The 24,633-nt window shown below is 49.0% G+C and overlaps 2 protein-coding genes across 2 annotated transcripts in view; one reads left to right on the top strand and one right to left on the bottom strand.

The window, feature by feature from the left end:
* Positions 1-24,633, top strand: part of LOC147108244 (solute carrier family 12 member 2-like) — a 315,116-nt gene that overhangs the window by 186,986 nt on the left and 103,497 nt on the right. The gene's annotated exons all lie outside the window — the stretch shown is intronic.
* On the bottom strand, positions 1,067-24,633 carry LOC147108247 (fibrillin-2-like). Its single transcript, XM_086004786.1, has 12 exons — positions 24,510-24,633; positions 22,660-22,791; positions 21,592-21,717; positions 20,336-20,542; positions 16,955-17,080; positions 15,597-15,719; positions 14,158-14,274; positions 12,849-12,977; positions 11,081-11,200; positions 9,848-10,079; positions 6,005-6,176; positions 1,067-5,085 (listed from the first exon to the last, which is right to left on the bottom strand). The coding sequence occupies exons 1-12, from the start codon at positions 24,517-24,519 to the stop codon at positions 4,711-4,713; spliced, it is 1,869 nt and encodes a 622-aa protein (XP_085860912.1). The 5' UTR covers positions 24,520-24,633; the 3' UTR covers positions 1,067-4,710.

The following is a 24,633-nucleotide window of genomic DNA, read 5'->3' as shown; positions in this document are numbered from 1 at the left end:
GGAGGCAGAAGTTGTGAGGTTTGGAGCAATACAGTTTTTGACCGTGTTCGTTTATACGTGTTTGCTTTGTAATTCCGTTTGTTAAGTGTTGTAGTAAACAGTTTAAAAGACAAAGCTACGTTTGGGAACGTTTTATTTCGACACGCGTCTACTCGTTGTTAAAAGCCCCACAGCTCAGTGGCTGCCTGTTTGGAAACTAAGAAGCGCCACTACAGGTGTAGCTGAAGCTGTTGCTAAGCTACAGAGACGCTTGCAACTTGTGCCGATTGTTTTGAAGCACAGGGTTTGTTGCTTTGTACGGAGCTCTGAGCTCCGTATCTTTTACTATAGCGTTCGGTTATCCGGAATTGTTGATGAACCGGCACCACGTCGGTCCCGTCCGTGCCAGATACCAGAAAGTTTCCTGTATTTCCGGAATGTTTTTTGTACGGGTATTATATTTGGCCTCCACACACCTAGACTAGCCAGAATTACTGTCCTGATCACCATCCAATGACCATATCCACTGGGTGTGGACACAATCAGGCTTAATTGCCATGACCTCCGGGTGAGTATAATGTCCACACTCACTGTCAAAGTTCATGTGAATAATGGCCATTTGGGTGAGCTACCAGAGAACACCTGGTGTTTGTGGAATAAAAAGTCAGCAACTTCCAGTAAGGAGGGGAGTAAACTGACATAGAGAGCGGTTCCTTATTTGTATTGGATGAATAGTAGGCATAGGGAGCTTTGCTGCAGTGACTGGGACTAGTCAAGGTGGGCTACTGGTGTGCAAGCTCAGACAAAATTGAAATGAAGAGAACCCCCATCCCACAGGAGCCTGTCAGAGAATCAGCCCTCGGCCCTTTGGGCAAAGCCACCATCTTGTTGCCTTAGAGTAAAAACTTCACCTGTCTCAGCTCCAGGGGAAATCACAGTGGAGACAGAGAATATAACCCAAAATAATCCATTTTATTGCCGAGAATGTTTTTTGATACAAATCTAATTTCCCAGGTAGATGTTGTTACGCGCTGAATTCCCCCCTCCCAACCCCGTGCCCCAAATGACGACACCAGAACACAGAGGAGAGGCTGACTTGGGCCTGTAGTATAACAGTACTTCATTATTTGGCAGTCCGGGCTTCACATCGTTAATACAAAATTCATCTTAAAAATTCAGGATGGTCAATCAACAGATGGCGAGGGTCCAGTGTTTAGGCAGAATTATTATATTCATAACCCTCTTTTCTTTGCAGTAGAAAAATCTGTATACAGTATTACAAGTTTACAATAAAAAAATTGTTTTTCAAGTTTGTCACTAGATGATTACAGTATAAACACGTCCTCTATTTTACATGAAGTGGCAGTTTACAAAAAAAAAGCTACAAGGTATGAGCTCACAAAAAAAAATATTTTGACAAAACAGTACAAAATGTCGGTTATACATAAATATAAAATGGGATGGACAGTGCAGGAACCCTGAATTTCAATACTAGCACCATTGTATAGATCAATTGCACTACTGAACAACAGGACTTCAGGTAGTCTGAGGTTGAACATGTAAATCTTTTAACATTAGCACCTTTATGAAACAGTAACTTGCCTGCACTGTGCAATCTCCATGTGGAATCATTTAAAGAGGATAAGACAAACTCAATTGTTTAATCTACGGTTGAAGAAAGCATGGGGGCGGGGGTGGGTGGAGGTCGGAGGTCGAATGATTCTTCTGGTTGCAGTGTGTCACAAAGCTGTAACTGTGAGGAGGTCCTCAACTTGTGACTTCCAACTCATTTACGTTTAAAGGTTTTTTTTGGAACCAATTCTGCCACACAAAGCAACCAGAGGAAAACTTCCTCCGCGATCTTTATAAACTCAAATCGGAATAGCTACCGAGGAGTGTACTTCTTGCTGAAACCGCTAAAGCAAAGAGCTGGCACAGGCATGATGGGCCGAATGGCCCCCTTCTGTGCTGTAGCATTCTATGAAAGCAGGCACATTTCAAACACGGAAGAGCAACATTACTAGTTACCTGAAAGATTCCCTGTCGAGGGATTTACTCCCAGACAGGACACTGCTTCCATTTAGGTCATTAAAAATAAAATCAATTAAGAGGTGTACGTGTTAAAACACCCTTCGGAAACAGTAAACATGACACGAGGCTGCAAGAACACAATCCACTGAGACTTGTACGGGCCTTTTTAAAAAAAAATAGAAAGCCAGTACTGAATATTTTTGGTTTACCTGCTGTTATTTGGAAGCAAAGACAGGAGAAGGTGATTGAGGCAGATTGTTTTCCAGCCCTGAATCTGTGTAGGTGAGTGGTGGGGTGTTGGTAAGTGGATCGCACACCCCAGGGTCCTGCCCAGTGAGAGCTGCCTCCAGATCCCTGCTTGTGTCTCCGTTCTTCATAGTATGAGACTTTACCAAATATGGAGAGTGAGAGAAACAGGATCTTCCTGTGGCTCCCCTTCAAAAGAACCTGAATGTTTAGTGCAGTGTTAGAACTGAGGAGGTGGGGCTGATGAAGAATCATTTTCTGTATGAACTGCTTTGCAGAAAAGTTGCTCATGACTCACACAATCAGCTGGGTGATTCTATCAGCTACAGTACATAATGCAGTGTTCGTGTCTCACACAGGGTTTTATGTGAGAACTGAAGCACTGAGGACCAATTTTATCATATCTGCTGTGTGCAGTAGCAGGTTAGAATGCACTTAATTCCAAAGATAATATTCCATGTGCTTCTCACTGTCAGATGGCATGGCAGGGGAAAATCCTTTTGGACAGTAGGACAGGGGACCAATCCTGTCACTGTCGGGCGGTAGGACAGGGCCAATCCTGTCACGTTGGATGGTAGAATAAGGGGGCAATCCTGTTGCTGTCAGGCAGTAGGCTGGGGCCAATCCTGTCACCACTGGGTGGTAGGATAGGGGGGCAATCCTGTCCCTGTCGGGCGGTCGGATAGGGGGCAATCCTTGCTTGAAGGCCAATCTTGCGGAGCTTACAATAATGCAATTCCACAAACTTAATTTGAAAAAAATTCTTTAGCCTTGTGTAGTAACCTCTTTCTCTCACTCACACATTAAAAAGAGTTGGTCTGCTCTGCATTGAGGTCTACATGTCTCAGGTGAGATGGCAGCATCCTAGACTGGAATATAAGGCCTAGAATTAGGATCACGCCTTTGTCTCCGTGTTTGCGGAAAAGAACAAATTTCACTGGAGCAGGAAGCACAGCTGGCTCCAGCTGAACACACCACAGCCAGACTCCCACAATGCACGTGGAGTTTAATCCTATTAGCGCAGCACAGAGAGAGCCTCAACTGTCTGAGATCCACATGGAATAATCTTCAAGAGTCACCCAGACCCACCAGCAAACAAGCACACCGAGTGCGATAACACAGGTGGGGTTCCTGAATCAGTTAGTTATGGCAATTTCCGAAGATTCCTTTTCCTTTTATTACCGGTGCTGTTTATAGGACACGGGTTTCTCACTTGTTTTCAACCAAAAAGTGGAGAGTGTTAGAGACTGAGAAAAGGATGCTGGGATATAGTGCCATGCTTGCTCAACAAGTGCTTCCATATTACCGAAAGGACAAGCTCCTGTGGCAACGCACACAGTCGCTCTTAACCCCTGGCAATCCAGTGATCTATAATCATCAATCTCAACTTACTGAAGCATAATAAACACCACCAGCTCCCTGTACAACGGCTTTGTTATTGACTACTTATCTTATTAAAGAGGAATGTGCTTTAAGAAGATGCTTCCTTTCACTGCCTTAGTGCCACCCACCTGCTGTTCCAAACTGAGAATTGAGTTGGAAATACCTCACTTCCTTCCTGTTTTCATACTGACCTCACTGGCCAGATTGCTCAGTAAGTAATAGGTAGTCGGTTTATTCAAAGATATTCATTACAAAATGGAAGCCTATGCTCTGTCTCCCGTGGTCAACATTTTTGCAACTGATTTGACCTGGACAGAGATCCCTGGTTAAGTAAATGGTTCCAAAGTCAGAAGTGAAATGATTCAGAAAATGCCAATTATACAAACTGGATTTCTCCACAACACAACAGCGCTCCGATCAGAACAGCTAACAACAGGCTGTCCCTGAGAATAGGATGGCCCAGTCGCTGAAAGAGGACCAAGCTAGTTAAAAAATAAAATCAGATTGCCTAATTTCTAGGATTCTTTTTCTCAATTCAATTACTAATGACATTATTAATAATGCAATGTGGAAATGTAATTTATACCTCTCTCTAAATACAAAGCAAATTCCTTTCCATCTCTGACTCAATAACGCCCATTCCCTTAAATCCACCAACACCCTTGTCCTCACTGACCCCCCCAATCCCAAAGCTGTGTGTTTATTTTGCTCCAATATGGTTGACTCCTTCAGTAAACACTTTCTAATTTAGATCACTGCATTACAAAGGAAAACTGGTCAAGTACAGGGAATTTCCAACCTTAACTTTAAATATGAATTGGTCCTTCTCAATTGGTGTCTGATCATCTGCTGTACGTGCGAAAACTGTGGCACACTCCAGAAGATGTCGTTCAGTCCCCAGTACATAGCCTATGTGAAGAGGATTGTTGTGTAAAGACTTTGCTGAGCTGACACAGCCCACTATCCCATCATCAAGTTTAGTGTTGAGAGGTTGGTATTGAGAGGTTGGTGCTGAGGTGCTATTTAAAATGGTGGGTTTTTTCCCCCACCAAGGGTGATGAGACAAGAACATTAAAGAAGATGAATTTGAAGCTTCATTCGGAGGGCCTCGCCGATATCACCCACGAGGTAGTCAACATCATTTTCATCTTCCAGCTTCAGGAGGTCCTTCTTCCTGTACAGAGGCATACTGGAAATCTCCAGTGTGTACTTTCCTCGCATGGCCTTTTTGCGGCTTAGATGGAGGTAACTGAGTCCATTTTTCTGGTGGATTCGGAAGAAGCTGGCTTCGTTCCCGCTGGAGATGATGTAACGCACATGGTTTTCCAGGGGTTCGATGGCTGGCAGGAATTCCATGATATGATCGTGGATTCCCAGGTCCGTGATATTCACATTCAATGGGATTGGTGCATCAATGTCCAAGCTAGCCAGACTAACCTTGTGATTCTGTTATTAAAAAAAATTAGCTCAATAAATCTGCTTTCAGGGAACTGTTTTTGACATTTCCAAGAAATTGTTAGTTAATTATAACTAAAAACCTGTCGCATTTTGATCAACCCCACCTTCTCATCATGTTCCTCAGCACCACAAACACACCTTCTAACTATATTCCTCAACCCCACCTACCCATTTTCCCACTATATCTCTCATCATTTGTCTCTTCAAAAGGAAAGCTTGTCTATTGTTCCCATTGATACTGCCCACTTCAATATCCTTCCCTGGGAACTCATTCCACAACTCAGTTACCCTTTGAGTGAAAAAGTTCTCCTGATTTCCCTTCTTACTCCTCAATTTTAAGTTATGTTCCCTGGGATTTGAACTCTTCATCATAGTGATCAATATCCTAAATTCTTGAAAACTTCAATTAAAGCATTCTGAAATCTCCTTTTCAAAGAAAATAAGACCAACTTCCTTAAACTTTCTTCCTAATTTTAGTTCCTGCTCTCCAGAATAATTCTGCCCCAATTAATGGTGGTTGATTGACTCAGGAATCTCACAGTTGGAAGTTCATGCCACAGTGGGGTCACCCGAGATGAGAGAGTAATCTGAGGCCCTGTCTGCCCGCTCAGGTAGACGTAAAATATCCCACGGCACTATTTGAAGAGGAGCAAGGAAATCTCACAGTGTCCAGGCCAACATTCCTTCCTCAAACAGCGCCACCAAAAAGCTTATTAATGAGCCATTCATCTCATTTGCTGTTTTGGGGGTCTTGCTATGCACAAAATGGCTACTGCATTTACCTGCTTAACAATAACTGCAATTCACAATAGGTCATTGTATGTGAAGTGCTATGAGATGTTTCTGAGAGACAAGATATATAAACACATGCCATTCTTTTTTGGTTCTGGGTGTTTCCTTAAATTACCTCGTGAGATTCAGTGCCATTTGTGCTTCTCCGGTGCCTGCCTCTCTTGGGATAGCCATTGATCTTGCATTCATAGCATGTCTCAGGGGACAGCACATTCTCCTCATCCACTACTTCCTCCTCCACGGGCAGGTAGTGACCATTCCCGAACCCCATTCCAGATATACAGTGTCTGAACAGGGAATCAACAGCAGCACAGACACAAATAAACACTTAGTACAAATTCTAATCATATCAATTACAATAATTGTATATTGAAGTATTTTGGATATATCTTTCTATATTTGAAATGTAACCCCCTACCTCCTGAAGATGCTCAATGGGGTACAGTTCTGTGGACTATGGTCACCTTCTCATCCCTCTGGTACCCTAACCCTTCCATTGAAGCCCATCCCTCTAGTACCCTCATTCTTCCATTGAAGCCCATCCCTCTAGTACCCTTATTCTTCCATTGAAGCCCAACCCTCTAGTACCCTCATTTTCACATTATAACATCTGTAATTTAAGTTCATGCCCTCTGATTCTGGCTGTAATATTCTTTCTCTACGATCACAATCACAGAGGATGTCATTTATGACTTTGAACAAGGAATTTCAGGAGAGATGGACATGGAGTGGGAGGCAATTACACGCTCGAGGACCTTAGAAAGACCAGGTTGGGTGATTGGGCTGAAGCACGGCCGATGCAGTATAATGTGGATAAATGCGAGGTTATCCACTTTGGTGGCAAAAACAGGAAAGCAGATTATTATCTGAACGGCAATAGATTGGGAGAAGGGGAAGTGCAACGAGACCTGGGTGTCCTTGTGCACCAGTCGCTGAAGGTAAGCATGCAGGTGCAGCAGGCGGTTAAGAAGGCAAATGGTATGTTGGCCTTAGTAGCGAGAGGGTTCGAGTACAAGAACAAGGATGTCTTGCTGCAGTTGTACAGGGTCTTGATGAGACCACACCTTGAGTATTGTGTGCAGTTTTGGTCGCCTTATCTGAGGAAGGATGTTCTTGCCATGGAGGGAGTGCAGCGAAGATTCACCAGACTGATACCTGGGATGGCAGGAATGACGTATGAGGAGAGATTGGGTCGATTGGGCTTATACTCGCTGGGGTTTAGAAGAATGAGAGGGGATCTCATTGAAACTTATAAAATTCTAACAGGACTGGACAGACTGGATGCAGGAAGGATGTTCCCGATGGCTGGGGAGTCCAGAACCAGGGGTCACAGTCTAAGGATAAGGGGTAAGCCATTTAGGACAGAAATGAGGAGGAATTTCTTCACCCAGAGAGTGGTGAACCTGTGGAATTCTCTACCACAGAAGGCAGTGGAGGCCAATTCATTAAATATATTCAAGAAGGAGTTGGATATATTTCTTAAGGCTAAAGGGATCAAGGGATATGGGGAGAAGGCAGGGACAGGGTACTGAATTTGGATGATCAGCCATGATCTCATTGAATGGCGGAGCAGGCTCGAGGGGCCGAATGGCCTACTCCTGCTCCTATCTTCTACGTTTCTATGAAAGGGAGGTTGGTGAGAATAGATGCAGATTTTGAGGAGGGATGTAATGATGCTGGTTTTGAAGGAAAGAGGGATGGTGCCTAAGAAAAGAGAATTATTGATTATGTCACCTAGCATGGGGAGTAGATCAAGGGAGCAGATGAAATGAGCTTGGAGAGGGCAGAGGGGGAGATAGGCTAGAAATTGCAAAAAGTCAGGGGTCTGGTGCTTTACATTAAAGGCACTTTATTAATGCAATGTGGAAATGTAATTGCCTGCTGCAAAATTCTGCGGGAGGTTAGCGGCGGTGGTAACCGTTAGCGCCCTGCAGTGCAGCGCCGCCGGCGAGGACGTCATCACCATGCGCAGTGCCCCGGCCGCGCCCCCTGACTTGCCGCCGGATGCTATGTCTGACAGGGTCAGGGGGGGCCTACCTGCGGCAGGGGCGGCGCTAATTAAAGGGAAGGTGCCGGGCGGCCACTTTTGTTACTGGCCGCCTGCCAGCACTTGCCCCCTCCGCGGTCCCCGGCCTCCTGACCACCCCCCCCCCCCCGCCGCGGAGTGCCGGTTGCGCTCCATGAGCCCGACACTTCTCTTGAGTGCCGGGCTCTTTTGCCGGAACTGCGATCCCTGGTGGCCCAGCTGGGCCCGGGGTCACGCTGCGCAAGGCCCCTCCCCTTTAAGAAGGGGAGGCAGGCCTGCAGTACCACGGCGTGACGTGCCGCGATAGTCACTCGCAGCGCCCCAAGAGGGAGACGGGGCGCTTCCAGTAGCACCTCACTTCCCTCTTGGGGCGCTACCGATGAATTTCAGCCGCGGGGTCGCTAATTTTTTGGGGGCGCTACTTGAAGTTAGCGCCCCAAAGGGGATGCGACTCAATTTTTTCCCCTAGGACATGTGACCGAATGCTTGGTCAAAGAGGTAGGTTTTAAGGAGCGTCTTAAAGGATGAGAGAGTGGCGGAGATGTTTAGGAATGGAATTCCAGAACTTAGGGCCTAGACGGCTAATCTGTCTGTAATTACTTAGCTAAGATTTGTTGCCCTTTTTAAATATAGGCACCATGCTTGCTGCTTCCAATCATCAGTGCCTAATAATTTCTGCTTGATGTTAGCCAATGTTCTGCAAATCTCCGCCTGGTGTAACCCTCAGCACCCTCGATGCAGGATATGTGCCATCTGGCCAGAGCATTTATAATTTCCTCTGCCACTTACGTTTTCACTCTGACAACCGCTCCCTGAATTTTATGAAGACAAGGTAGGAGCAGGGAGGGGCACCTGCACAGGGGCAGGGTGGGGCACCTGCACAGGGGCAGGGAGGGGCACCTGCACAGGGGCAGGGAGGGGCACCTGCACAGGGGCAGGGTGGGGCACCTGCACAGGGGCAGGGTGGGGCACCTGCACAGGGGCAGGGAGGGGCACCTGCACGGGCAGGGAGGGGCACCTGCACAGGGGCAGGGAGGGGCACCTGCACAGGGGCAGGGAGGGGCACCTGCACAGGGGCAGGGAGGGGCACCTGCACAGGGGCAGGGTGGGGCACCTGCACAGGAGCAGGGTGGGGCACCTGCACAGGAGCAGGGTGGGGCACCTGCACAGGGGCAGGGAGGGGCACCTGCACAGGGGCAGGGTGGGGCACCTGCACAGGGGCAGGGTGGGGCACCTGCACAGGAGCAGGGTGGGGCACCTGCACAGGGGCAGGGTGGGGCACCTGCACAGGGGCAGGGAGGGGCACCTGCACAGGGGCAGGGTGGGGCACCTGCACAGGGGCAGGGAGGGGCACCTGCACAGGGGCAGGGAGGGGCACCTGCACAGGGGCAGGGAGGGGCACCTGCACAGGGGCAGGGTGGGGCACCTGCACAGGGGCAGGGAGGGGCACCTGCACAGGGGCAGGGTGGGGCACCTGCACAGGGACAGGGAGTTGTACGCAATGAATGAGACTCACAGAAAAGTGTTTAAATTGCCTCACTCCGCAAACACTCCCCACAAAGGAATTTACAGTCTCTTCCCTGGTCAGTGATGAAATCACTTGAGATTCTCCCATTGGTCCCTCCTACTAATAATAAAATGGGTGTTGGTGCTGGAGGAAGAGAGGGAGATGTGTTCTGTAAACGTAGTCACGGACAGGTCAGTGCTAGCAGCATTTAAGGGGAAATGGTCCAAAGAATTTGATTAAAGCTCAATTTATTTTCAGTTTTTGAGAATCCTATTTGACTGCCTAATTTTCCTCCCTTTTGTATTCAAATATCAGATTAGGAATTTGTTCAACTGTTTCGGATCATATTATCCAACACGGCTACAGTACCTCAGCTCTCCCTCCCCTCCCCTCACCCCGAGGCGGGTCGATGACTTGTTACTTACCCTTGGCCCACTCTGAAGTACCCCCCTGGGCAGCCACAGAGGTAGCCACCGTCTGTGTTGGAGCAGGCATAAGAGCAGGGGTTTCCGGAGGCCGAGCACTCATTCACATCCTGACATCCCCCGGCGTACTGATCAAAATCAAACCCAGATGGACAGAGGCATTTGTAGCTGCCGAGAGTGTTATAACAGGAGGCTGCGCCACAGGCAGTGGGATTGCTGCATTCATTCTCATCTGAAAAACAGTCAAAGAGAGATTAATGAGACAACGTCTTCAATAATATTCTCCATCTTGCTCTCCTCCTGACAGCACTGGCACTTGCGTGGGACCAATCTCTTGGTCCCACGGGTGCAGCCATCCTCTGCTACTTCAACTGCGACCATTCTTTGTGTGTCGGCCTTGGCAGCCAGCCGGCCTATAATAGGACGCTATTCAATTGTTGGGAGAGGAAAGGCGTATCATGGCTCAACTTGCACTCGTGCAATGTCCACCTATGTGGATTTTCGAGCAAGGGTTATTAGAGAATGATCAGGAGTGGGAATCCTAGCTGAAGATCACTCCTCCCTAGCCCAGGGACACTGAGGCCAATTGCAGCGCTCCTATTGTTGCCTTGGCCCAAGCCAGCTATCTCAGCACAGACCAGAGATTGACCGAGGGAACTTCCTGAATGGCGAAGTACCACACTGGGTGCGGCATTTCCCACTTGGCCCTTGGGGGAAGCTTGAGACAGCGTCTTTCTGTATAATGGTTTAAAGGGTTAAATCCTGAACTTCACTTCAATGATAGGTGATTTGTGAAGTGGTTTCCAAATCTAAACTGTCCTGAATAGGGATCGTTATAATTTTTCTTAAATTGCAATTTGGATCAATTTGTTTCCAAACTTTATTTCCAATTTTTATCTCAAATTTTTTCCCTCTCACTTCTATCTTTCCTACTCACATATGACACTCTGAGGTTGAAGGGGCAGGAAGGTAACCTGTTTACAGTAACTCATGCTCAGGCATTACCTCACTCCATTTCACCAAGATTGGCGAGTCACTGTTTAGGCGATAGTGTGCATCAACCCACAAGCTACCAATGCAACTGACACTTTGGATGTGGCAAAGTGCTATCTCTCTACCAAGTTTGCCCAACCATACTATTGGCAGATTAAGATGAAGTTGCTCTGACTCCCTCAGTTCCAATATCACTGAAGTTGTCCTGACCGCCTCAGTCCCAAGAGCTCTGATACTTGCCCACACATTGGTTCCACTGGTAGTGCTGCATGTAGCCTTGAGGGCAGCTGCATCTGTATCCACCCAACATGTTCTGGCAGCCATGCTGGCAGCGGTGGTTCCCGTCACATTCATCAACATCTGTGGGTTGGAGAGTAAGGAAAGCAACCTGAGTCGGTGAGATGTCAAGTGAGATCTGGCATCGAGCCAGGATGAAGCAGAGCTACATCTGAACTTAGTTACACAACATGCATTCTCAAGACCATTAGAAACTTAAAGACTGGGGGGCTTGGACCTGAACCAGAAACATAAAATGGTCAGGTGTGGTCTTTAACCCAAGTGACATTCCAAACAAGGAGCAAGTGGTTTCTATATGTCCTCACACCACAATCAACATGTCACTTTGATTTGCACACTAGGTTAGGAAAAGATTCCTCTTGGATTCATGAAAATGATTCATTGGAATTGTTGTTTATCCAATGGTCCTTTAATAGTCCTTTAAACAATATCATTTCAATATAAGCTTTGGAGTTTTGAATCTGGCTTTTCCAAGTTTGGAACAGGTTGTAGCTAGTAAACTGCATGCTGTTATTTTGGCATGGAATTAGTGTAATCTGAATGGGGTAGAACCTCATGCCACCAGGTTTCCACCTTCTGACCTCTGCTAAATACTGATAGAGTTGGGGAGAGGCTGATGAACTTGCCCTGACCTGAAGATGGAACTGATGGTATGGAACTAGAATTTGGGACAGGGTCAGGATGAGGATAGACGGGTGGGTAGAAGTCCAACCCACCACGCTTTCAGTGCTGAAGTGGGGATTCCAGAACTTTTAGACCAGAAAAAATTATCCAAGGCACAGGAACACAAAAAATCTTAAATCTCAGGATACACTTTGTAAATTAAAACAACAAAGACCTTAGAAATGCTTCACACAAGAAAAGCAATGAAGGGGGCAATTAAGACACTGAACACTTTAACGTCCCAAGGAGACTCTTAACTGTGTCTCCATGTGAACTTTAAACTGACCCCAGTTTTGGTTGGACCAATAATGCTGACTTTCTGCCTTTGATTCTGCCAGCAGGAGGCTGCAACTTTCAGTGCTTGAAGCTAAAGTTGTCACATTTTCTTCTCCTATAGGGCTATGGGGAAAGAGCAAGGAGTGGGACTAATTGGATAGCTCTCTCAAAGAGCCGGAACAGGCACAATGGGCTGAATGGCCTCCTTCTGTGCTGTATCATTCTATGATTCTATTTATGCTGTCGCTGTGTGTCACTACATCCTTGGCCAGCTGTAAGGACAAGCCCATTCTTCTCCGGGTCTGTCCTGGTTGCTCCATGACCAGTTCCCAGGAGGTGAAGGAGGAAGCATCCCCTGAGCCTTCCTCATAATAGGAAGGTGGAGACTAGAATGCAGTCATCCCACTCTGCCTGCCTTCTACCCTGGGGACCCAGTTCCCCCCACTCTGCCTGTCATTTACACCAGGTGCCCAGTCCCTCCATTGTCCCTGCCATTTAACTCTGGAACAGCAACCCCAGACTACCCCCATCACTGATGGCAGGGACTCCAACCCTCACTCCCTTTGCCATCTACCAAACTCAAACTCACTGAGATGCTCTTCATTTTACAAACTTCTTAAAGGGTGAGGCAGAGAGATGTGCCACCCATTTAAACATTACCAGTGGATCAAGGACACTGTCCATTGCATTATTAAACTCTTTTTTCAGCCCCTCTGAAATAAAGTGCTTCCTGTCCAGTTTACTGTCCTACAAACACTTCCACTCTTTGTACCTTCACAGTTGAGACCAGTGCCATCCAATGAGAATCCTTTCTGGCAATCGCAGCTGAAGCTTCCTGGTGTATTCTGGCATGAGCCCTTTGAACCACAGATGCTGGCCTGACCCATGCATTCATTATTGTCTGTTAACAAGAGAAAGAAAAAGCTACATTACTAAAGGACCTCACTGACTGATTTCTAATTACACCAGGTATATTCTACATGGCGGAGGGGTGGGTACAAAGCTGAGCTCGATCCGGTCCTCAACCACTGTCCACACACATGTGCATTTCTAGCAGGGGTCAATGGAAAGTGCTTGGAGCAGGAACCATGATTAATACTTCCTCCGAGGCGCTGGAAGAAGTAGCATGCCTATCGCAGTCCCAGCTTGGATCAGCTAACTTAGCACAGCCCAGCAATCTTACCTGGGACCTTCCTGCTCTGTGTGGGTCCGTGTCACACTGGGCAGAGCAATTACCCACCCAACCCACACTGGACAGGGCATTTACCCACCCAACTCACACTGGGCAGAGCATTTACCCACCCAACTCACACTGGGCAGGGCATTTACCCACCCAACCCACACTGGGCAGAGCATTTACCCACCCAACCCACACTGGGCAGAGCATTTACCCACCCAACCCACACTGGACAGAGCGTTTACCCACCCAACCCACACTGGACAGAGCATTTACCCACCCAACCCACACTGGACAGAGCATTTACCCACCCAACCCACAATGGGCAGAGCATTTACCCACCCAACCCACACTGGACAGGGCATTTACCCACCCAACCCACACTGGGCAGAGCATTTACCCACCCAACCCACACTGGGCAGAGCATTTACCCACCCAACCCACACTGGACAGAGCATTTACCCACCCAACCCACACTGGACAGGGCATTTACCCACCCAACCCACACTGGGCAGAGCATTTACCCACCCAACCCACAATGGACAGGGCATTTACCCACCCAACCCACAATGGACAGGGCATTTACCCACCCAACCCATACTGGACAGGGCATTTACCCACCCAACCCATACTGGACAGAGCATTTACCCACCCTACCAATGTGGAGCTCCACTCTGTTTATGGGGGAAACCCACATTCTGAATAGGAATTCCTGGTGGTGTCAATGCTTTGACAGCCATCAGCTGTTTTACATGGAATGGTTCACAACTGCTCTGAACTGATCCAACCAGGCAAGTGAGGGATAACACTGAACACTTCTAACTGACTCAAACATGAATCAATTCAGATTTGGAAGCGATTTGGAGAATGTGACTGTCCTTTGTAATTGTTCACATTTACTCACCGATGCACGATGTGTGGTGTTGTGTGAAACCAGGCGGACACTTGCATGTGAAGGATCCAATAGTGTTAACACACAGGAACTGACAGTTGTGCTGTTTAGTCGAACATTCATCAAGATCTATGGCGGAAACAAAGGGAAAAAAATAGGAATAACTCCAGGGGATGTTTAGGAGCTCTGGATGGAGCGGGGTCGAGGGGCTCCGGATGGAGTGGGGTCGAGGGGCTCCGGATGGAGTGGGGTCGAGGGGCTCTGGATGGAGCGGGGTTGAGGGGCTCCGGATGGAGCGGGGTCCAGGATGGAGCGGGTTCGAGGGGCTCCTGATGGAGCGGGGTCCAGGATGGAGCAGGGTCGAGGGGCTCCAGATGGAGAGGGGTCGAGGGGCTCTGGATGGAGCGGGGTCGAGGGGCTCCGGATGGAGCGGGGTCGAGGGGCTCCAGATGGAGCGGGGTCGAGGGGCTCCGGATGGAGCGTGGTCGAGGGGCTCAGGGTGGAGCGGGGTCGAGGGGCTCCGGATGGAGCAGGGTCGAGGGGCTCCGGATGCAGCGGGGTCGAAGGGCTCAGGATGGAGCGGGGTCGAGGGGCTCCGGATGGAGCGGGGTCGAGGGGCTCCGGGTCGAGGGGCTCCGGATGGAGCGGGGTCGAGGGGCTCCGGGTCGAGGGGCTCCAGATGGAGCGGGGTCGAGGGGCTCCAGATGGAGCAGCACAATTCCTATCAGTTTTGGGGCCTTCAGCCACACCGATGTTCTTTGCTGTCCCAGGTGCCGGCAGCCCCCCTCGGCCCACTTTCCTCGCGGACTCCAGGTGGAATTCCCAGAAATGACAAAAGGCATTATCATGTCACTCTTGCATCATTTACATACAATTTAAATGCATCTCCCATTTTCAGATGGAAGCTTCCCATCTCCGCTGGGGATGCCCCTCAAGCACAAAAGGCGTGGCGATCTGCTGTTACTGGTCTCTGCTCTGATTTCCTCTGCCGAGCACTCCAGAACCAGGTGCTGACGGATCAAATACTTTTAAGTATAATCACTGTTGTAATGTAGGAAACGCGGCAGCCAACTTGTGCACAGCAAGTGATAATGACCAGATAATCTGGGTTTTTTTAAATGTTGGATGAGGGATAAATATTGGCCAGGACATCGGAGAGAACTCCCCCGCTCTTCGAAACAGTGCTGTGGGGTCTTTTAGGTCCACCTGAGAGGGCAGACTTGGTTTACTGCTTCATCTGAAAGACGGCACCTCCGACAGTGCAGCACTCCCTCCGTACTGCACTGGGAGGGTCGGCCTGGATTTTGTGCTCAAGTCTCTGGAGTGGGGCTTGAACCCACAACCTTCTGACTCAGAGGCGAGAGTGCTACCCACTGAACCACGGCTGACAGTGTTTTGTGTTGCCCCAGCAAACGGAATGTGTGTGACGCTGCAGCGCCTCAGCCCCCTACCTCTACACGTCTTGCCATCTTCCTGCAGGATGTAGCCTCGTGGGCATGAGCACTGGTAGCTGCCTTCTGTGTTCTTGCAGATGAAGTTGCATGGTTTGGGTGACTGTGCGCACTCATCGAGATCTGTAAGGATGCGATGAGGAAGGTGTTAATGTTCTGCATTACTCTTGTACCCTGTCCCATCAGAATCAGCATGAACCTACAGCTAAGATCAGCTAATGCAGCACAGATTGTGTCCTCAGTTACACACCAGGCAGTGCCTTTACCCAGTGAGCCAACATGCAATGCTGAAGTGACACTGCTGCCCTGCAGGAAACAGCTGGGGCCAGCCTCACAAACTGTGACAGCAAAATGTTCTAAACATGGGCACCAACAAGCAAAACAGTGACTGGAATTGTAGGTCCCAGCACCGCAAAGAGTGCTTGAAACGAGCATAAGAGGCTCACTAGGAACTCACACATATGACTGACTTCATCATCGCTTTTAGATTACAGAGATTTCAGTATTTGTCCATTTTGTAAACTATCGCTGATTTAAGTTCTGCAGCTCCCTGTGCTTCTCGCTGCTCGTGCTGAACAATGAAAAGCTTCCTGCTCGGTAAGCATCATTCTGGTTCTCATTCAATCTCAGTCTCACAGGAAGCAATTAACTCGACTCCATTAAGATTTAGTCTTGGGATACCTTCCTCAACCAAAGTCTCTAGAATTTCCCCCAACAATTGTTCATTCTCTATGGAGGCAAAATCCCACCCAATTTTTGAATCCTGCTCTCATATCTGGAGAGACTTTTCTAGCCCCTTCCAAATGCCTCAACAGGACAGAAGTGAAAGTTTCTCATATGATAGGTGATCCCTCTCTCACCTCTAGCCTCTTGCTCTCTACCACAACTTGTCTCGCCTCTCTTTATTTTATTGATACTACTATGGTCAGTGTTTCTCAGAACTTCACTCTCTTGTTCCTCCGAAGTTCCAAATATCCCGTCCTGCACTCTTCCTCCTCCCTGAATCCTCACTGTGTTGAAATCAAGACTCATCTCAAACCCTAACCCATTCTTTCCTAGGATCTGAAAACTGTGGAATGCCTCCCCTCCCTCCCAAAATCTGCAGGCTTTTATAACCCAAGCTTGGGCCACCTGATCTCTGCTTCCTGACCTGCCTTGTCTTCTCTCTGACTCTTTCTAACATTCGTGATGTCCAACACTTTGGGCCTTGGGCTGTCTCTTGGGTTTCTCAATATTAAAAAAATGTAAATTTCTTTAAAAAAATAATACTTAGATGTGTGTATAAGAAGCTTGTCTGTAAGATTGCTGTGTATCACTCATAGTATGTACTTGGAAAGGGTGACATAAAGGGTTCTTACCAACACAGGAGGTGGCTGTTAAGTCAGTGGTGTATCCAATATTACAGAAACAGCGGAAGGAGCCCATGGTGTTGATGCACTGTCCATTCTTACACAAGTTAGGTATCACTCTACATTCATCGATATCTGTAATATATAATTTATTTATAACTGTAACAATATATAAACAAAATATATCTGAAATAGAACAGCAAGGCTGATGTTCATTTAGTTTTGTACTTGCAATCCAGTAAATCCAGAGACACAGCATTATTGAATTGCAATGGGTTCTGAAAGAACAAGGCTGACTTGATTGGGACTCAACTTTGAAACAAGCTTTGTGCCAATCTGTAATGCAGACTAGATTTTAACAGATCACCACCTTCATGAGAAATTGTGCCACTGGAAATTCATCGTTGCATTGCTGCTCTGTGACTCCACCGTAGTGATACTGACTCACGGCCCTAATGGCTCATCTCCCTCTCCAAACAAACGATTATCAGACTCTGTTCCATTAATACCAGAGCTGGTGTACTCCAGGGCTGCACTGAAAGAGTGTCAGTGGGAACGGTTCTACTGAAGTGCTAACGGAGTGCAGTCAGTTCTCACACTGTGTGACAGGTGGTATGGAGTGAACTGTGGATAATGTCATCACACTGAAACGCACGCCAGCCTATTCTAACCTTCACAGGGACTGGAACTGATTGAGCTCGGAATGCCAACTCAAGGCTCTGCAGTGTGTCTTACCCGTAGCACATTTTCCAAAGGTTGGCATGTCCTTGGATCGGTGCCAGCAATGATGGATTCAAAAAAAAGGTATTTGACAAAAGGAGCATTCAAAGTGAATGAGTGTAATCACAACCTAGCGAGTGAGTGATGAGGTGGCTCACAGGGCACTCTGTTACAATTAAACAGATGGGAGTTCACTGACCCAACTGATGCACAGAGGAGGTCATTTTCTGACTTTGTGCATCCGGCCAGGAGCCTTGCCTACCAAAAGCATATTTTGGAAATTCCGGCACATGGTTTTCCGACCATTAATTGGAATCTATGCGCATCATGTACCGGAAGTCCCGGTGGGCTAGGCTCCCGGCTGGTACGCAGTTGGAAAATTACTCGTGGGGAGCCCACTTATAACCAAACTAGCTGGGGGAGCCCGGCTTTGCCAGGGCAGTTTTGGGGCGGGCGGTTTAAATCCAGTGCCAGGCTTTGGGGCCCTGTCTGTGTCCCTTTGTGAATCTGGTGCTGGGCAACATTTTAAATCGAGTCCCAGGCTTTAGGGCCTTGTCTGTGTCCCTGTCTGTTTACCTTTTAAAAGCTTGAAAAATGAAAGTGAAAGTACTTATAAAACGTTTTTGATAAATCTTATGTTATTTTTAAAAGAGATACTAACTTTCAAAGTAGTTTTAGCTGGAAGCTGAAGTCAGAGCTGGTAGTGAAACAATGGCTGCCACATCCCCGAGATGAAAATGAATAGTCCCACCCACACACACACCGATTGGCCAACCATCAGGGGACCGTACTGTAGGGTTGGTCAATCGTGACGGAACAGGATTGGTCGAACCTTGACGTCAGTCAATCAATGCTAGCAGATAATGAGTTTAATTTTGAAGGTTTTTTGCATAAGGCACGAACAATTTTCGTCCGACTGAAAAGTAAATACGCTTACGACCGTCCCGGAAGCGTAAGCTTTCTTTCGAGGTAACGCGCGCGTAGGTACACCCTGTAACTTTCGAGCGCATAGCCCGACAGACGCACAGGCGATGACAGACAGACAGAAGGACAGAAAGACAGAAGTACCGATTTATGTTGTTGTTCGAAGAGAGAGAGAGAGAGCGACTGTGGTGGGGTGGGGTGGGGTGGGGTGGGGGGGAGAGAGAGAGAGAGAGAGAGAGAGAGAGAGAGCGCGCGACTGGGGGGGGGAAGAGAGAGAGCGACTGGGGGGGAGAGAGAGAGAGAGAGAGAGAGCGCGACTGGGGGGGGAAGAGAGAGAGCGACTGGGGGGTAGAGAGAGAGCGACTGGGGGGTAGAGAGAGAGCGCGGGTGGGGGGAAGGGAGGGCGGGTGGGGGGAAGGGAGGGCGGGGGGGGAAGGGAGGGCGGGGGGGAAGGGGGGGGAAGGGAGGGCGGGGGGGGGAAGGGGGGAGGGAGGGCGGGGGGGGAGGGAGGAAGGGAGGGCTTGAGGCTGAGAGACAGGCATGGCCACGCCCGGTTGCCGGGGTAACCCTGCCGCGCTGCCCCGCACTGCCGAGAGCCCAGCTCTCCGAGCCCCGCCCCCCCCCCGGCCGAGAGCCGCGCTCTCCGAGCCCCGCCCCCCCCGGCCGAGAGCCGCGCTCTCCGAGCCCCGCCCTCCCGGCCGAGAGCCGCGCTCTCCGAGCCCCGCACCCCCCGGCCGAGAGCCGCGCTCTCCGAGCCCCGCCCCCCCGGCCGAGAGCCGCGCTCTCCAAGCCCCGTCCCCCCCGGCCGAGAGCCGCGCTCTCCAAGCCCCAGCCGGCCCGCACTCCCGTTGCCGGGGTAACCCGATCCGCACTCTCGAGAGCCCCGCCTCCTCCCCCGCCCGAGCCGAGCGCAGAACAGAGTCTCACCTGCTCCTGCTGCGCGCGCACCCTGACCCTCGTGGCTGACGCCGTTGCCCCGGGTAACGTGACACGGGGGGGGGGGGGGGCGGGGGGTGGTGAGGAGCTTAGCAGCAGCCCAGTTACCTAGCTCGGGCCTGGCTGGGCAAGAAAGGCCCAGGCTTTCAGGCCTAAGAAAAAAACGGGCAAAGGTAGGAAAAAGAATGTTCAGGTGAGATAAAATATTTACAAATGAGTGATTCATTTTAAAAGAATTTAATAAATTGAATTTTATTTTGCTGGAAATGTATATTTGAAAAGAAAGACGCAGAAAGCAGGAAAAAGAATGGAAGCAAGATGGCGGCTACTCACCTCGGTTCAGAACGATAAGGCCCGCCCACACACGCACCGATTGGTCGACCATCAGGTGACCAAAGCGTAGGATTGGTCAATCGTCCCGTCACTCGACCGTAGGAGGGCCCGGCCGCACGCGGCAGCAAGCCGCCGTACGATTGGTCGACCTCGAGGTCACTCTGTCGCTAATGAGCGGATAATGAGATGCTAATGAGCGGAACGTTGAAGGTTTTTCAGATACCGCGGGCGCGATTTTAGCCCGGCCGAAACGTAAATACGCTTAAAACCGTCTCGGAAGCGTAAGCTTTCTTTGGAGGTAACGCGCGCGTAGGTACGCCCTGTAACTTTCGAGCGCATAGCCCGACAGACGCACAGGCGATGACAGACAGAATGACAGACAGACAGACAGACAGATGTACCGATTTATATATATAGAAGATAGATAGATAGATAGATAGATAGATAGATGAGAGGACCTGTACAGATCTGCCTTACCTCTACCATCTGTGGCATAGCCAGGTCCATGTGGGCACATTTTCTTGTAGCGGGCAGTGCCAGGCAGTGGGCACAGCTCACACTGGTTGCCCCAGCCTCTGCCTCCATTGCAGCAGCACTCAGATTTGGTGACGAGGTTACGGTTGGTGGAGGACATCTGGCACATGGTCTGCAAAACCTCGATGAAACAGAACCCCTGACGATTATCTGAGATCAGAGAGGACATAGGGTAGGATTAGAAAGGTCATCACAGACAGCAAGATAGGAAACACGAGCTCTGGTTTAAAGCGGGGACTACTTCATTGTTAAAAAACAGGGAAAATTGCTAAATGTGTGAAAAAATTTCCTGTAATTGTCATTTTATTTCAATTATTCCGCTCTTATGAAAACGCCTTTAAGTTCCTGTGACTCAGTGTGTAAATGCCGGTATGGGACTGATTATACAGAGAGGGACTGATTATACAGAGAGGGACTGATTATACAGAGAGGGACTGATTATACAGAGAGGGATTGATTTACAGAGAGGGACAGATTATACAGAGAGGGACTGATTTACAGAGAGGGACTGATTATACAGAGAGGGACTGATTATACAGAGAGGGAAGATTATAGAGAGGGAAGATTATACAGAGAGGGACTGATTATACAGGGAGGGACCGATTATACAGACAGGGAAGATTATACAGAGAGGGAAGATTATACAGAGAGGGACTGATTATACAGAGAGGCACTGATTATACAGAGAGGGACTGATTATACAGAGAGGGACTGATTATACAGAGAGGGACTGATTATACAGAGAGAGACTGATTATACAGAGAGGGACTGATTATACAGAGAGGGACAGATTATACAGAGAGGGATTGATTTACAGAGAGGGACAGATTATACAGAGAGGGACTGATTATACAGAGAGGGAAGATTATAGAGAGGGAAGATTATACAGAGAGGGACTGATTATATAGAGAGGGACTGATTATACAGAGAGGGACTGATTATACAGAGAGGGACTGATTATACAGAGAGGGACTGCACCACATGGTGTGGACTGATTATACAGAGAGGGACGGCACCACACGGTGTGGACTGACTATATGCACCCCAGTAAGGCCAACTCCCAGGGAACTGTAACTGTCAAGAATCAGCACCCAGGGAATTGTATTCCAGTAAGAGTCAACAGCTTCAGAAGAGGAGGGGATGGATTGGGGAAGAGTCTTTCAGCGGATCCGGTCACTGTTATGAGGTTTCCTACTCACCCAGACATTCTGTAGCTGATGGACTTTCCAAGAATCCTTCATTGCAGTCGCACCGGTAGCTGCCAACCGTGTTGATACATCGTCCATTCTGACATATGCCTGGTTTAGTGCGACACTCGTTTTCATCTGGAAATGTTTCAAAATGTTTTTTAACCCGTGCGTGAGAACGAAAGGCCTGCAGTTATAAACAAGGCCTTGACCCATCTCTCCGCAATGCTTCACGTACAATGAAATAATTTAATGTGTAGTTATTGTTGTTATCGTGGCCATTTTACACACAGCAATGTCCCACAACCAGCAATGAGATTAGTGACCAATTAATCTGTTTTAGTGGTGTTGATTGAGGGAGGAATGCTGGCCTGGACACCAGGAGAACTCATTGCTCTTCTTTGAATGGAGCCAGGAGACCATTTATGTCCACCTGAGTGACAGACGGGGCCTCGGTTTAATGTCTAATCTAAGGGAAACCTCTGACAATACAGCACTCCACCAGTACGGCACTGAAGTCTCGGTGTAGATTATGTGCACAAGTCCTGGAATGGGGCTTGAATCCACAAACTGAGTGGTACAATTGAGCAAAGTTGACATTCAGATATTCAAGTGTAACATTCCTTAACCTTTAACCCGGATGTGAGCTTACTCTGCGACAAGTTTAGGTTAAATGAATGGAAACGCCCTCTGGTTGGAGGGAGAGGGCCTCCTCTCTCAGTAATAGCCCCAAACACTAATCTGTTGAAGACTCCAGTCCAATCTAAGGCCTTCAGTAAAAAATGTGGTGAGGTTTTAGCGGCGCCATCGCGGCACCCCTTTAATCGCAGCTCCCTCTTCTGGTGTCCTGCTGCAGCATTGCCACATTTTCCTCATTGGTAACGTTGTGCTCCCTCCTGCTGGTGGAGATCCCAGTGCGACTACCCACCAGCCGGAGGGGGAACATCCAGGCCATCATCTCCCAAGGAGTAAATATAAACTTTCTGAATCCACGTGCACTGACCATAGACAGAGAACAGACAGCAGACAGACAGGCGCACAATTAGACAGACAGGCACACAGACAGGCAGGGAGATGTACCCATGCAGCCTTCTCCGTCTGGTCTTCGCATCATTCCAGGTGGGCAGATACACATGAAGGTGCCAATCAGGTTCTTGCACATCATCCCTCGGGACTCGCAGTCGTGGAATCCTTCCGAACACTCATCCAAATCTGCAATCAGGGATAAGCAATAGTCAGCAATGCATAAACCCGCCTCACAGCCAGCCGACATCTGCTTCTGGCTGAGCTTCCCATCCATTGACTATAATTCACACTCACTTATGGTTGAAGCACTGTGCAGTGCATCAGTCGTATCTATCCAGTATTTTATTAAAAAGGGTTCTGGAAAATATAGGGGCATATCTTGCTTTGAGTGTTAGTGACTAAACTGGTGAGAAACACCGGATGGAAATGAATGAATAAAATAACTGAAGTTCTCGCACACTCCACTGTGTGAAGTTACAGGCACAAGTTCAGTCACCGGTTGTGTCATTCACATCTGAAACACGCTAACAATTATAAATTCATCGTCCCTATGTGTCTGGCCTCTCCATATTAAGAGTGCCCCAATTGCCAGCTGTAACTTCATTCAATTGGGTGTGTGAGCTGTTATCAGGATTCGGGGCAGGTTGTGGATTTGCTCATTTTTTTTGGGGCCATTTAGATTGAATTCACAGCTGGATCTGGTCACACCACAGCTGGCATTGGTCGCTCCGCAGCTGGCATTGGTCGCTCCGCAGCTGGCATTGGTCGCTCCGCAGCTGGCATTGGTCGCTGCGCAGCTGGCCTTGGTCGCTGCGCAGCTGGCATTGGTCGCTGCGCAGCTGGCATTGGTCGCTGCGCAGCTGGCATTGGTCGCTGCGCAGCTGGCATTGGTCGCTGCGCAGCTGGCATTTGTCACTCCGCAGCTGGCATTGGTCACTCCGCAGCTGGCATTGGTCACTCCGCAGCTGGCATTGGTCACTCCGCAGCTGGCATTGGTCACTCCGCAGCTGGCATTGGTCACTCCGCAGCTGGCATTGGTCACTCCGCAGCTGACATTGGTCACTCCCGCAGCTGACATTGGTCACTCCGCAGCTGACATTGGTCACTCCGCAGCTGACATTGGTCACTCCGCAGCTGGCACTGGTCACCCCACTGCTGGCACTGGTCACCCCACTGCTGGCACTGGTCACCCCACTGCTGGCATTGGTCACTCCACAGCTGGCATTGGTCACTCCACAGCTGGCATTGGTCACTCCCCAGCTGGCATTGGTCACTCCCCAGCTGGCACTGGTCACTCCCCAGCTGGCACTGGTCACTCCCCAGCTGGCATTGGTCACTCCCCAGCTGGCATTGGTCACTCCCCAGCTGGCATTGGTCACTCCCCAGCTGGCATTGGTCACTCCCCAGCTGGCATTGGTCACTCCCCAGCTGGCATTGGTCACTCCCCAGCTGGCATTGGTCACTCCCCAGCTGGCATTGGTCACTCCCCAGCTGAATTGGTCACTCCACAGCTAGAATTGGTCCACTTCACAGCTGGCATTGGTCACTCCACAGCTAGAATTGGTCACTCCACAGCTGGCATTGGTCACTCCACAGCTGGAATTGGTCACTCCACAGCTGGGTTGAAGATGTTTTTGTCCGTTTTCCTGGTGAATGCCGATATAACTGCTTGAACGTGGTATTTTGACTGGCTGGCGTTAAAATAATCTGCATAATCAAAGAAAATCTTGTCTCTCCAGTCTATTATAACAAATCTCTATGAACAAATGCCAGTTTTAATTATTGATGTGCTGGCAAATCTGTTAAATTGCTGATTATAATGACGGTTTACAGAAAGCTGTTATTTGGCACATTGTCAGTGCTGTACTGGGCCTCAGTGCCTCTGCTGCCGTTCCTTCACTTACCTTTGCACATCTTGCGGTCGTCTCTCAGAGTGTATCCTCCAGGGCAGGTGCACTCATAGGAACCATAGGTGTTGATGCAGCGGAACGCGCAGAGCAGGGGGATTGAGGGAACACTCGTTGATAT

This window comes from Somniosus microcephalus, chromosome 13 (assembly GCF_052327205.1).
Source record: "Somniosus microcephalus isolate GS21.2 chromosome 13, FLI_Smic_1.0, whole genome shotgun sequence".
NCBI lineage: Eukaryota > Metazoa > Chordata > Chondrichthyes > Squaliformes > Somniosidae > Somniosus > Somniosus microcephalus.
Note: the sequence above shows the minus strand (reverse complement) of the source record. Positions and strands in the feature narration are given on the sequence as shown.